The sequence below is a fragment of the Chaetura pelagica genome, unplaced genomic scaffold, assembly GCF_000747805.2.
Source record: "Chaetura pelagica isolate M959 unplaced genomic scaffold, ChaPel_1.0 scaffold725, whole genome shotgun sequence".
Lineage (NCBI taxonomy): Eukaryota > Metazoa > Chordata > Aves > Apodiformes > Apodidae > Chaetura > Chaetura pelagica.
The window spans coordinates 201,280-216,206 of record NW_009953490.1 but is presented as its reverse complement, the minus strand read 5'-3'; the positions used below and the strand labels follow the sequence as shown (position 1 = coordinate 216,206).

General features: G+C 43.8%; 1 protein-coding gene across 1 annotated transcript in view; it reads right to left on the bottom strand.

Moving 5' to 3' along the window:
• STRA8 (stimulated by retinoic acid 8) overlaps window positions 1–12,472 on the bottom strand; it is a 13,071-nt gene extending 599 nt beyond the window's left edge. Inside the window, exons 1-6 of the mRNA XM_009999038.1 lie at window positions 12,388–12,472; window positions 10,830–10,914; window positions 10,285–10,437; window positions 6,118–6,400; window positions 4,794–4,870; window positions 2,971–3,082 (exon numbers count right to left, since the gene is read on the bottom strand). Of these exons, the coding sequence (XP_009997340.1) occupies window positions 2,971–3,082; window positions 4,794–4,870; window positions 6,118–6,400; window positions 10,285–10,437; window positions 10,830–10,914; window positions 12,388–12,394 (717 nt within the window). The 5' untranslated portion in view covers window positions 12,395–12,472. The remainder of the gene's footprint in view (window positions 1–2,970; window positions 3,083–4,793; window positions 4,871–6,117; window positions 6,401–10,284; window positions 10,438–10,829; window positions 10,915–12,387) is intronic.
• Between the last annotated feature and the right edge of the window lie 2,455 nt (window positions 12,473–14,927).

The following is a 14,927-nucleotide window of genomic DNA, read 5'->3' as shown; positions in this document are numbered from 1 at the left end:
AGGGAAAGACTGGTTTTAAAAATAGGTGCTGTTTAAAAAATGTATAGCTTAAGGAGCGCTAAATCCTGCTTGCTTGCCAAGTGACTCATCTAAAATCCTTAATTTTAAAAGGAACTGTGCCTTTGAAGATGCAAAGGTAGTCAGTGCTATTTAGAAAAAAAAACAACCCACTGAGTTTCATTTAGATTTGTAAAACCTTTGGACATCAATCTAAATTAATTCTTTACTGCCTTTGCTGCATCTCTTCTGATGTGTCCTTAAGATAACAGCTCTTGAAAAATTGTAAGATTGCTTAACTAATCTCATGCTCAGAAATATTTCTCTACCATGTACCATAGAAACATGCTCCTGTTCTCATTTTTGGGTCACTCTCCTTTTATAGAGTCCTCCCTTTCCTTGTCCAAATTATTTCCTCCCTCCTCTTGTGTGAGTCTGTCTCAAGCATTTTGTACCAGTGGGTGTGCACTCACTTGGCAGCCTTGAGAATCAGGGCAGCAGCCCAGAAGACGCTGCACTCTGTGGATCTGACTGCAAAATGGTGGACATACCCAATCTGACAGCAGTACTTTGTACCTGGGCAGTTAACTAGAAATGGTATAACATAGCACTGGCATGTAATGGCCAACAATAAAACTCATCACCTCATCAGCAGATTAAAGAAAAGGAAACCACAGGTTGCCTCTTGTATTTCTGTTGGGTGCACATCACATGCCTCACCTTGGTATTGCACTTGCTGCCCTCCTCTGTATCTTCTCCAAGGTGTGTGCACAGTGCACCAGCACATCTCTTTATCCTTGGGATAACTTATCACAGCACTGCCCAAATTCCTGGCCTAGAGTAGCACCGGCACAGGCAATGCAACAAGGGAAGGGGAGTGGTCTGCAGGGGTTCAGATGCCCACGTAAGGTGCACAGAAGGGCTCCTTTCCCTGTCAAGTCCAGGAGTCCCCAATGTTCTGAATAGCCCAGTTTCTTGGGTAAACGTATATAGCCTACACTGAGCTCTCTGCTGCTGCCTGAGTTGATGTGATTCAAGCTACATGGAACACCTCCCATCCCTGCTCTGCAAGCACTTCCATTCCATAACTGCCTCAATCTGTTTGCTTGGAGATGGAGCTGAATTTCTGCTCTCAAAACAACAAAAAAATTCTTGTCAGTCATATTTTTTTTTGCCTCTTGGAAGGACTCTAGATGTGCTGTACTGCAGTTATCTAAATCAAAACAGACTGTGACCTTCACATTATCAGTACTCTCTAGCCTGGGTGATTTCTGCTCAAACTCCCTTTTTTGTTGTCTTATTGCACACTACTCCAAGTTCCTGCATAAAAGAAATGCATGCAGCCTTTTATTTCCTTTTGGATCCACAGAGCTCAGTCAGCTGGCAATTTCTGTAAGTACTTCAGCTTCTTTGGCTGCCCATCTTCCCATCATTCCCACTCTCCTAGTCTTATTTAAAATGTCCCTCTTTAAAGCTTGAAAAAGGCACTACCTCCCTCTCCTCTGACCACCTCATCTGGGAGCTGTGAGATGGACTTGGGGTCATGTATAACAATGCAGTTGCAGGCAGAAGGGCTAAATGGGACCACCTAATGCTGCCAGGCATGTCAGTCACCAAAGCAATTGAAAACTGAAAAATACCATATCTTGTGTAAAACCTTTCTTTCTTGTCTAGGAGTGCTCAGTTCATGTTCATTTACATAAAAGCAGGAAGAGCTCTGCCCTTACACAGAACATAGCTTCTCACAGGCCAAAGGGCTGCATAGATCAGCATCTGGTTTCTGACAACAGCCAGGAGTGGATGTTTAGACAAAAAGTGCAAGATTGTGCATGCAGGGTGCTGTTTCACAATATATGCTCCCCTCTTATGACAAACAATCTGGTTAATCTGCATGTACAAATATTTTTAATGTGCTGTTTGTTCACTTCATTGAGTGCTTTCTAGGTTTTTTTGGCGTTAGACACAATAAATAATCACTCTGTGTACCAAATCCACACCATTTAGGATCAAAATTCTCTCAAGGCATCCTGAGTCTTTTTTTTGTGGGAAGAGTCCTACTCTAGTAGCTCCTTTTTACTGCCTTTTGCTGTGCCTGCTGCCATTCTCTGCACCTCAGTCTCCCTGAGAGGAGGGAAACCAAATAGCACACAGCAGTTACTATGTGATAGATTAAGATATGGATGCAACACCAGTCTCTGCTTTGTTTTCTGTCCCAATTACCCTTCATCACACTCTACTTCCTTCAAAGGAACATCTGCTCAAGGAACAGAGACTGGATGGAAGCTAGGTGATAACAAATAGCAAAACAGTGGCTACTGTGGAGGTACAGTTTACTCTGAGCCCAACCAAGCATGCTCTTCTTGAGGGACATCTCCCTTTTGGTCCTCTACTCATGTGCAAGCTCTGCGCCACCTCCTTGGCAGGAGGGCAAGAAGGGAGGAAGAAAGCATTGCAAACACAATGACTTCTGGCTCAGCAAACCTGCCACAGTAGGCTAAGGTTGAGAGGCAGAGCTCAACAGCTCTTAAAACCACTCTTAGAAGAACACAAATAACCTACTCCTATGGCCTGTCAGCAGAGGGCTCAGAGTAGGGGACCTGGCAAGCAGAAGGTGGTCCTGCTGAGCTCAGAATGAAGTGACTGGAGCTTAACGGAGAACTAGGAAGTGAGCTTCGCCTGCTCCCTATGAAGTCACTCAAGCTTTTCCACCAGGAACTTTTGTGCAAACAATTGCAAAAAACTGATTTCCTTGATTCAAAATCTGCCATTTTGAATAACATTCTAAGCAAGAATAACCCTCCAAGCTTTACCTCTTACAAAGGCAATCCTACTGACCCTTTGGAATGACAAGTGATGAACCCCAAGTTCTTATTTTAATGATTCTGGACAATATGATCAGAAACACAGAACCACATAAATCCCTGACAATGACAGAAATACATTACTTTTCCTATAAGGAATGCCAATGCTTACCTGACAAAACTGTGTGTTAGCAAAGAAGAGGCTTTTTAGGAAGTCAGTGATCTGCTGATAGAGTCTGTGGTGATCCTCTGGATTTTCAGAAGTGCAGCTTGCAACTGCTGAACTGAAAATGGAACCAGATACTATACTTAATTTCCTGTTCTCTCATTTATCCTCCTATTTTCTTTATCTCTTCTACCTATAATTTTACCTATAAATTAAAAAAGATTCAAACTCTTTTCAAGACGATTCTGGTATCAAAGACAACAGCCAAGCAGGACAGGGAGGTGGTGGTGGAGGATGCATTGACAAGGTGTTGTCTAACCAAGGTAAGGAAGATATGTCAGAACAGAGACTGGCAATACAAGAAACCAGTATCACAAAGAGATCCAGTGATACATGACAGCTATAGTAACAGTTTTGGGGAAAAGTATATATCCAGTATAACAGAGAGCAACAATGGTTATTTGGCAGTGTATTCTGCAGGGTTGTTGAAAGGAACAGCTTTGACTTATTTTGTAAAGTTTTTGAGTGAATGCAGTAACATGTGGTCATGAAATGACATATTAGCTATCAATGGTAGGTTTGTACTCAAGTAGCAGGTAACTTTAGCTAAAAAAAGCAAAGATATTCACTCTAGACCTCACTTCTATATTTCCCCTGGGATTTTACAAAGTTCTCCCATCATGCCTCAGTCCAGAATTAGAAGGCACAGAGTGACAGGGCAGGAAGGGAACAGGATAAATGTTGACTACTGAAATACTAATCTAATTTGGGATGCAAAACAGATTGCAAAGTTGATGGCAATATATTGCAGTATTAAAGAATTCTTAATCTAATTTTAAATGCAAACAGCAACTGTGACCTAATAAATGTTATTTAATGGATACATATTTGTTAAGCTTTATTATGTATTCAAGTATATTCTGATCAACAGCCAAAACAACTTTATTTCCATTCATTCTGTTCCAGAAGTGCAAGGTGGAATGGTGAGAGAAAGAGATTCACACTAAAGAACTCCCTAAACACAGAAAAGCAAGTAGAAAACAGGATTTAAAAAAACAGATTAAAACAACTATTTGCAAAGAGAAACAATTCTAATGAAGACTAAGTAGCAAGAATGCATAAAAGATGAGTCATAATGTGATTTTCCTCTCGAGGAAAGCAACCTTTTTCTTTCTTTGGTCTACTGGGAAAAATCAAAGGCAGTGCCAGCTTTGTATCTGACATGTTGTCTTTTAGGTAACTCATCTGACCTGCAGAGGAAAGAGATGTTATTATTTAATAGGTTTTGTGTTTCTTTGATATTGCTGTTCAGGTCAACAACCCCTTTAGCTTGATCTCCTCCTTTAGATGGAATGAGAGTACTTGAAAAAGGTAAGGGAGACAAAATTATCATTAAAAAATTATAATTTGTGTCTCATTAAGTGAGAGTTTATGATTAGCTGACTTAGACCTCACAGACCTGGTAGGTGAGAGAGAGAAGAGGAAAACATTGCAAATACTGTAATGTGAAAAGATGGCAAGCTGTGCAGCGTGGTGAAGAAAATTAGAAGGAGCCAAGTTATCCTGAAGCCATGAGGTGCTCTTAATGGGCAATTCTTATTGATTGTGCTGTAAATGCCTATTAACCATTTTATTTTTGCTCCCTAAGAGACAGTATTATCGTGAGCATAACTGCTGGAGGCCACTATTCTAACTAACCATTTACTAAAAATTAGGCACAAAAAGGGAAGCTAAGCTATTGCCTTATTTCACAGCAAACTTGTCATGGAGTATTGACAGTGGGCTATTAACTTACTCTGTCTAGAAAATCAGGTGAGTTTGTAATTTACCTCTGGATAGATATTCCCTGAGTCTCGTTTCTCCCAAGGAAACCAGCAGCAACATCAAACGCATCTTCAAACATTACCTATCAGAGAAAACACTTCAGATGTCAACATATCCATCCCCCTAAACTTTTTACCTAGGGTGTAATTTTTAATGATGAAGTCTTTAAAAGTTTCTTCCCATTTAACAGGTGCATTTACAGCTAGAGTAAAACAAGAGGGATTTGTGGTGACAGGAATAACAAGGAATAACTGTATTTCGTGACCAGAAACACAAGGTTAATCCATTCCCTTAGGCCTGTGCTTCAACCTCTACGAATCAGACTTAGTGTGACATCTCCTGAAAAATCAGTAAAAAACCAAGAGTTGTATCAGTGCTTTAGAGACTTAACTGTGGGCTACTGCTTATGGCTAGAGATCTCAACTTTACCAGCCAGTCTCCCCAGATCTGATTCCAGTGTGCGACCCGGCTTACAAAGGAGTTTAGATGCTCCCTGTGAGAGACTGATAAGCTCATTAGTTCACTCTGCCATAATGCAGTTCACACATTTTCTGTGCCAGAAAGTACTGTACATACAACACCCCCACGGCATTTCCTAGGGACGTCAGCAATGTGACTTGTGTCCTGTGATTCAAAAAGAAGAACTCACTTTATTTTTACCTATATGCTAAAGGTGAACATCTGTCCCTCCCTTGCAGCTAATAAAATTAGCCATCTTCAAGCAGCCAGCTGCTTAAGTAATCAGTGCTTCAGGAACAGTTTACAAATAGTTGTTAGCTGTTTCATCTCTTTTTAACAAATGCCCACGTCTACTCAGTGACTGACTTTTTGGCTCTGCAGGGGTACATGGCACAGGCAGCCATTAGCCCTGCACCACTGGAACTGGCCTACAAATACTTTCTCTTTGCTAGCAAGTGTTTTAACGAATACAAAGCACTCAACCCGAAAACACAACAGGCCTCAGCAAATTGGGTATTCCTTCTGGATTCAGCTCATCTGTGCTCCTTGGAGAGTTTTCTTGCTCCCTCTCCTTGGAGCAAGTTAGAGAAAATTTAACTCTTACTTACCACAGAAACTCTACAGGTCAGTGGAGTCTAGCAGGATTACTACCACTGCACTCCTGTAGCTTGCCTGTGTATCTCATCAGGACAGAATTTGGTGCAGATGTTTACTCAAAGACTGCTTATTGTCTCCACTTACACATTCAAGTGGTCTTGGGAAAGCTTAATTACAGCTACTGTTTGTTTCCAATTAGAAGCTTCGGAGCCAATTAGCAGCTGAAGGCTTGGAATTTTCAGAGGCAGTTGACGTGTGTTACTGGGCACTTACTTCCTCTTGTGTGGAGACTGAGGAACCACTGGCTTCCTCACTGTTACCTCGGCTGTCCCTCACGCTACCTTCAGTGCACGCAGGCTCTTGGCAAGCAGCCTTAGGATCCATGAGGAAATCTCTCTGGCTACAGTACTGCAAAATGCTGTCTCTCCTTTCTTCAGAAAGCTCTTGCCAGAGGTTGGAAATAGCCGTGGAGACCTCAGGAAGAGGCACCTCCTCAGCGCAAACAACTCCATGCTCTATCAGCAGGTCCACTGTGTGCTTATAAAAATACAGGTATCTGTAATGAAAGGAAAGGGAGCACCTCTTAAGATGAGGCAGTCACCTACTGTAAATCAGCAGGAGACTGGGGAGTAGCTCCGATTCACAACCACTTCACTGACTGCCCTCTCCAAGACTTCATACAATTACTGAAGGTTGTCCAACACTGTTTGAAGATTTTAGCAACTCCCTTCTGCCAAGATTTCATCTGCAAAAGGCAGGCTCCAGCCACAGCCTCAGAGGGGTGGCCTCACAACAGAAGCTCCAGGCGCTGCAGGCTCCACTTTTTGCACTGGCAGAACTCACTCTGGCATTTAATAGATTTTGAGTTATTTGCCTTTGTATCCCAAGGCTTTTGTACTGTAAGTCACTTTTTATACTTTTACTGACATTCCACTACACTTAAAAGCCTTGGCTGAGGTCATAGCCTGACATACTAGGTGCTACACACACAGACAGAAAGAGACTACTGCAGGCCTGGACACTCCGACTTAAATAAGCATGGGAGCTCAGTTTCCTCCATTTCACACCTGAGGAAATACATCCCAAAGACTGACTTCTAAGAAGTCTGTAGTGAAACTGGCAACTGAACATAAGTGTCCTAACTTCAGCCCAGTGACTAAATCTCAGAATAAGCCCTTTTCTTCTCTTAGTACTGTGGGGCACAGTGAACCAGGGATAATGATGTCTATTTTGGACAGCAGCACTGAAGGTTATTTTACTTTTATTAAATGTTTAGAGCTTCTCTGATGAAAATAACAAGACTAAAGGAATATAAACCAAGAGTTCTATCAACAGCAGTCCTTGTTACTAAGTTTGGGCTCAAAAATGATTCCTTGGAAGATGTCCCAAATCAGCACATTTCCTGATTAACTGAACTGATTGCATGAAAAAGTAACTCACACGAGTTTAGTTTTTTGGGGGGTTGTTCTGTTTTGTTTTAAATATTTGTTCCAGCAAATGTGTTCCTGCCTGGAGAAGAGAAGGCTCTGGGAAGGCCTCATAGCAGTCTTCCAGTACCTGAAGGTGCCTACAGGAAAGCAGGGGAGGGACTTTTTATAAGGGCATGTAGTGATAGGATGAGGGGTAATGGCTTTAAACTGAAAAATGATAGATTTAGGGTAGATATTAGGAAGAAATTCTTTAGTGTGAGGGTGGTGAGACACTGGAACGGGTTGCTCAGAGAAGATGTGTATGCCCTGGAAATGTTCAAGGCCAGGCTCGATGGGGCTTGGAGCATCTTGATCTACTGGAAGGTGTTCCTGCCCATGCAGGGGGGTTGGAATTAGATGATCTGAAAGGTCCCTTCCAACCTAAGCCATTCTATGATTCTGTGATTCTATGAATATTGAAAATCTTAAGATAATTCTGCACACATACATAAACATGTTTAAACTCCAGTTGCCATACTCTGGAGTATTTAACACCATTGCTGGAGACAAAATAGTGAAAGGGAGTAAGTATTCTCATGTAAGGCATTGTGCTCACCAAGGACTCTGGATGTCCAGCTCCAAACAAAGGATCTGGAATTCATCAAACAGAAGAGTATGAAACACCATTAGACTACTTTGCTAAAGAAATCAAGCTTGAATCATGACTGAACTATTTCCTTCCCATCTGAAAGGAGATGACCACATTTTGCATGGGACAAGATAAGTGTGTAGTCGTACCATTGTAGGTCCTGCTGCTGTACATGGGGAAAAAAAAAATAAATCAGTCCATTGAAACTCAACACACTTCTGATGCTGCCCAAGTAATGTGATCAGATGATTGCCAAAAGGCTGTTATTTTCTTTGCTGAAGAGTTCCTATTGTTTTATGCCAGTTATAAAATACACTTTTTAAAGAAGAATAACCCACGAATCAACTGCAGTCTGCCAAAAGACTGTAGGGGAATTAACAGAGCCCACACAGTACAGGCCCTGGTCCACCTTGTCAGTGAAGGAGGGGAAACTCAGATGTCTACGGCTCTGTTGTGCAGTCTTTGATGAAACAGAGCTCATTTCCCTGGAAAATCTTGAGTCAGCACATTTCAAGGTCTTGTAAATGACACCTTACTACAGCAAACTCGATTCTCACATCATCAAAAGCAGGAACAGTAGCAAGAAGCTGGTGCCATCTGCTGGCACAGCCGCCTCTCATTTTCATGAAAAACTCACTAATCCAAGGGAATTTTATAAATAAGAACCAGCTCAAAGAAAGTAAGAAGAAGGAACTGCAGAAGGAACTGCATAAGTTTTTGTTAATGGCAGTGACGCTATGCTAGAGGACACCAGCTGCAGCTGTGGACTCTCCTACACTGCATATTTCTTAACTCTGGAACAGTTAGGGTAAACTGCCTCTGCTGCATGGTACAGGATAGATTGACTAGACATCCAGCTGTTTCTCAAGTCTCAATGAAATGATCATTCATCCTTTTGGAGAAGTATCCATGACCTCTAAGTAGCTTCTACAACCCCAGATTAAAATACATGAACTACTCACATGAGAAGAGTGGTCTTTGAATTTTAGGTCCTGCATCAGGCACTTAGGAGCTGATCCTAAAGGGGATTACAGACTCACACCCACCATGTAAGTATCCACATTCTCCTCCTTCCCTCAGTGTTGCACATGGTTTGAGGAGTGTTTTCTAGCATCTTCCAGACCATTGATATTCTTAGGCCTGCAGGCTGAGGACTGCACGATGTTCCCTTGTAGCACCCAGCCTTACCCTGCTCTGATCCCATGAAAAAAGTACTTCAAGCTGCCAGCAGCTGAAGGTCTATTTCTGGAAGGGGCAACAGTGCTCAAGCTGCTTATAACCACCCTTCCTCCCATCACACAGGAAGAACATTGAGCTGCTGAAGCAAGTCAAGAGGAGAGCCATGAAGATGATCAGCAAGTTGGACCACCTCTCCTATGAAAACAGGCTGAGAGTTGGGGCTGTTTAGCCTGGAAAAAGAAGGCTCTGGGGAGACCTTATAGCTGCCTTCCAGTAACTGAAAGGGCTACAGGAAGGCTGGGGGTGGACTTTTAAAAAGAGCTTGTAGTGAGAGGACAAGGGGTATTGGTTTTAAACTGGAAAAGGGTATATTTAGGCTAGACATTAGCAGGAAATTCTTTCCTGTGAGGGTGGTGAGATACTGGAACAGGTTGCCCAGAGAAGCTGTGGATGCCTCATCCCTAGAAGTTCAAGGCCAGGTTGGATGGGGCTTTGAGCCACCTGGTTTGGTGGGAGGTCTCCCTGCCCACGAGGGTGGTCAGAACTAGATGGTCTTTAAGGTCCCTTCCAATCCAAACCATTCTATCATTCTGTGTCACTGGAGGCACAATGCATGTCACTGTGGGGAAAAGTATCTGCCTGCCTCTGGCTCCTGCACCTCCCCAGAACACATCCAGCCAGTCTCGAGAATTTTATCTGGTGCAGCAATTCCAACATTCCTAAAATCTATACCCATATACAACTTGGTAGCTGTAGTGACAGCACAATCATGCAGGGACATGAACCTGTGTCAATCATTCTGGATGAATAACCTTCCATTCCACCTGAGCTTGCCTGGTAAACCACTACTGTTGGCAAGTGTGTTGCATTTTACTCTGTGAGCCATCTGGACAGTGGTAACACATGGCCACGTGGGTACTGACAGACTTAAAATATTTTTTTCTCTTTCTTGAGGATAGGTGGAAAATCCTCAAGGATTTTCTCAGGCCTGGAGTTCTGGGGGCTGCTATGATGCTGGGAGTCCATTCAGCATGCAAGTCACAGGACCTGGGAGGTGCTCAGCTTCACTGCCAGCAGAGCCAAAGGAGCTGGCACCAGGCTTCTGCAGGCTTCCAGCAGGGCTGCACGACCAGCAGCAGCTGGATGTACAGTGTTAACGCAAACAAATAAAAAAAAACTGAACACAACATGGGGTGCAGCTACCGTTCAAATTCCACCAGATCTTGGGATGGAGCTTCTGGAGACTCGATAAATCCTGGCTTCTCATCCTTGTCCATTGTTTGTTTTTCACATTCTTGAATGAAATACCAGACGGTAGAGTCACTCTCACTCACCACTTCCAAGGTTGATGCAGTGCTGGAAAGAACACACAATAAAAAAACCCACATGAACATCTTCTTAACTGCATTAATAAGGCCCTTGTCACTGTCACTCCAGAGTTCAGGGTCACTCCTCCCAAGCCAGCCTTTTCTCTTCCTCCTTTTGCTTTGCAGGTGAATGAGAAGCCCTTGGTGGAGATAAGCTACACATAAGGGAAAGTAAATGCAAGCACTGACTGGAAATGAGAACAACAACATGCCTAGAGTGCTTGTGCACTGTATAGGACTACAGGGGTTCAGGTGAAATCTTTTTTGCGTGATGAAAGGCCTCTGCTTAGAAATTCAGTAATGACAAAAAGGTTCAGAGATGCTAGGATAGAAGCAAGTGCAAAGTATTATTATCTTTCCGTGACTGGTATAAGCTCTTACCTGTGATTGCTGAAGTGCCTCTTGACATATTCCTCCCTGACTTCCTCCAAGCTGGATGGGTTCCCATCCTCCAGACTGAAGGAGTCTGCTGTCAGCAGAAAGGTTACTGTCACATCAGTGGCACTTCTGGCTTCCCTCTCACCCTCATCCCCAGCCAAACAGAATAATTTCAACAATTGGTCCTTCACAACCCAGAGCTTTTCATCAGGCAAAAATTATGTGAAAAGAGACACCTCTGCTTCTCCTACAATGTAACAAGCAATACTGGGACTTCATGATAGCTGAGTAACTTAGAATCAATGCCTTCTTCCTAAGTTGGTCTGACAGAACTCATGGTGTAAACAACCAGCAAATCAAAGCCCAAGCAAGCATTAGCCAATACAGTATATTGTGATTGCCATACAATGAGCAAATTGCATGAAAACCCACCTGACAGTCAACCTGTGATTCACAAGCAATATGAATTGTAAAAAAATGCAAGTTGATACAAGGTGAACTTTACCTCCAAACTCTCCTCAACCAGCCTCACTGCTTGCTATCCCTTCACTTTTGCCTTGTCAGACTGTTCCTTCTACCTGTGACTGACTCTTATGGATTATCCAAGGATGTGGGTTCAGAGAAGACTGCTTGCTTTAAGCACTGGAAGTTTTAATTGATGCAAATTACTGGAGGTGTGAGTTGTATGAAAAGCAATGTTTTTTTCTATCTGACATTAATTTGGGCACTTGAAGAGACACACAAATAAGCCCAAAGTCTCTTCCCCATCAGCCCCTATTCCTACTTGCTGCCAGTGGAGGCAGCAGCCAGCACCAGTAGGCAGAAGGAACCCAGGGTGTGAGGCCTCGCAGCAGGAGCTGCCTCAGCTGCTGACAGCACACAGTACACCTGAGAGCATGTGTTAGACCATCCCAAAACACGGTGTCCCAAGGAGGAAGGGAGAAGTGCATGAAGACAACCCACCAACCTGAAAGAAAACAAAATCCTGGCATCTCTCTTACCTGTTTCTATTGGAGTGAATTCTTAACATTTTCCTATGCTAGGAAATGCCCAACAGCTTCTCTGTCCTTCTCCAGTACCTCACACTAGAGCCTGCAGGTCTGAAGATGAAGCTGTGGCTGGGCTTGACTCACAACACTGGGTGCCCATGATGGCTCTGGCTTGTGCTGCAGCCAGGAGGAGCACAGTGAGAGCTGAGCGTGCAGCTGGGGGATGCACACCAGCCCCACACTTGCTGGGGGTGAATCAGCAGCAGGGTGACAAGGACACTGCCTGAACTGCAGGCTGCCATGAGATAGCAGGAATTACTCATTGCATTCCTTCATCTGGACTAGGCTGGGGAAGGGGCAGGAGTAACTGAGAGTCAGAGGAGGGTTTCTGAGGTGCAGGGCTTAGTGGTCAACAGACTTTTCACTATCCCATGCTTACTGCTAGAACTAAAGCCACAGTTGGCTCTAATACTTTAACAGGCTCAGCCCCACACCTATCTGTCTCTATTTAACAAATAAATTAAAACCAAGTCCAGATGTTCTGTCCATGGCAAATACTTGCATACAGTTACCTTTCATCTCCAGCAAAGAACCCAAGGTTTGCTCCAGCTTCTGGATAGATTTCTTAGCCTTACGCAAAACCTGATACTAAACATAGGAAGAAATCAGAACTGATTGCTCTCTGCTCTGACTAGATTAATATTTTAACATGTCTTCATTGTTTTATTCACTTTTTCTTCATCTACTGTCCTTGTGAAAACAACTACCTTGTTTCACCAGCTACCCTTATCTACAAGAAAAGGGGAAAGAACTAATACCAAACAAACTTAATTATAGAATATAAACATTTTGGTATATATTATGCAGTACATACACATAACACACAGTCATATAGACATTTGCTACTTAACTGTGATCATCTTTCATCAGCAACTGGTCTTGTTTGGATTGTTCTCTTCTTGGAGCATGTCCAGAAATATGATGCTGTTAAGTCTTGTTGGATGTCTACCCGCTTTAGGCATAAGACTTTACTAATTGCTTCCCATGAGGATTTTGCTAGGAGAAGCCTTTGCCATATTCTACTCTCAGCTACACTGATGTAAACTGGAATAACTTCAGTGCTGCACATCATTCCTTCACCATTTATAGCAAGTATAACTTAGAACATATGGCAAATGCATTTAAACATACACATCTCAAAAGTATTTCAAGACTTAAGTCGTTGGTGAGACCACCCACAGTCACTTTAGACAGGATGTCCACCTTGCAGCTTTCACACTGGCTGTTTTAGCCAGACACAAAGCACTAAGATTACAAGCGAACTTCTGTATTTAGGTTTTTGAAGGTACTGAACATCCTTGGCCCCCAAAAGTCACAAAGGGCAACATGATACTATGAAAAAGCAATTTTAAGAATCTCTATGTGAAGATGGTCCCCTTAGACTAGACAAAATAAGTATCTGTTTAGTCTTGGCTTCTGAGAACATGGTGAGTTCAGCTTAACTTGCATCTTATTCAGAACATGGCAAACTAAACTCCTACTTCAAACTGCATGAGAGGTAAGGGGCTCAGCAGTCACAAGTCCCAGCCAGAAACGTTCACATGTTCAGACCCTCAAAGCCCTTTACAAGTACAGCTGCTGTCCTAAACAATCAGTACATTTGCCATTTTACAAACTTGAAAATTGGAAGTAATCAAGCTAACTAAATGAACCTGTGGCACTAAACTAGGAATCCTTTTATCCTCAGTTGTGTCTCTACTAAATCCATCTTTTCATCAGCATTTTGGGTCAACTTTACTTACAAGCAATTATATTTTGATTAAATAGTCTCTTAGTTTAGTAGAAACAAATAACCTCTACTGGTGGTGTTTTTTTTCCCCGAACTTATTTTTCCTGTTTCTCAAAGACAGAGTGCATCTGGTAAGGCTGAATGAATTACTCCCTCCCGTGTAACTTCATCCCTAAACTCACTACCCTGATTTCAGAGCAAAATGCTGTGAAATCAGGGCAACTTCATCACGGGGTACTTTGGTTTGTTTCTGGAGTACTAAAAGCTGCCCAAGCCATAAAGAAGCTGCCAAAACCCCATTAAAAAAGTGCAGATGAGGCACGTGATAAACCCAATGTCCCAGAGACCACAAAGTGAATGACCTGCTTCTGGCAAACCAGCAGCTTTGAAGCCAAGCAGTTCCAGGCGAGCTGCGAATCACACACACACACACACAAGTAACGATCCAGCTGTCACCCTAACAAACCTGGTTAAACATACCCACGTACAATAGCGACGGAGAGAGAAATGAGCCAGTGCTCCGCACCTTTGAGGCCGACTTGTCCGAGCGGGACAGCACAGCTTCCCGAAGGCAGCTGAAGAGCCGGGTGAGCGTGGCGCGGTGTCGTGCCTGGGACAGGCGCCGCTTGGCCACGCGGGGTTCCACCTCTGGCAGGGGGGCCGGGGGGCTGGGGCTCACTCTGGCATGTGGCTTGCTGCAGGCTCCCACTGCCTCCATCAAAAGCTGCAACGCAACATCGACCGACGCTGAGCAAAGGCGCGAAGACAAAGAAGCCTGGACTGCCCGCACACTGGGCAGGCACAGAAAAGGGAAGCTCAGGGTGACTGGCAAGAACACCCCAACTCATTCCTCCATAGGAAATCAACTTTGAAAGCTTGTCTTTGGGATGAAGTGCTGACTAAAACCTCCATCTACCTCTAATGATAAACCGTGTGGCATGAAACGCTGCTGAGACAAGCTTCCCACCTCCTGCACCCTTCCCTGTAATGGCCTGATGCTCCATTTCCATAGGCTCAGCTTCACACGGGGCCGAGACTCCTCAGCTCCCACTGATGCCACTGAACGACAGAATTCTTCACGCCACCGTGATTTTTCCCCCCAATTAACCAGGACATCAGAGCAGGAGATGACAGCAGGCACACACACGTGCCAGAGGGCCAGACCCACACCCAGCAGAGCCCGCTGCAGCCCCCCCGCCAGCCTGACAGAGCCCGCCTTGGGGAAGCCCTTCCCGGCAGCTGGACCGATGCACCCCGCCCTGTTACCGACCGCAGGCACGGCCGAGAGGCAAGAACGACCGCCCCGTCTGCTCCTCGCGCCGC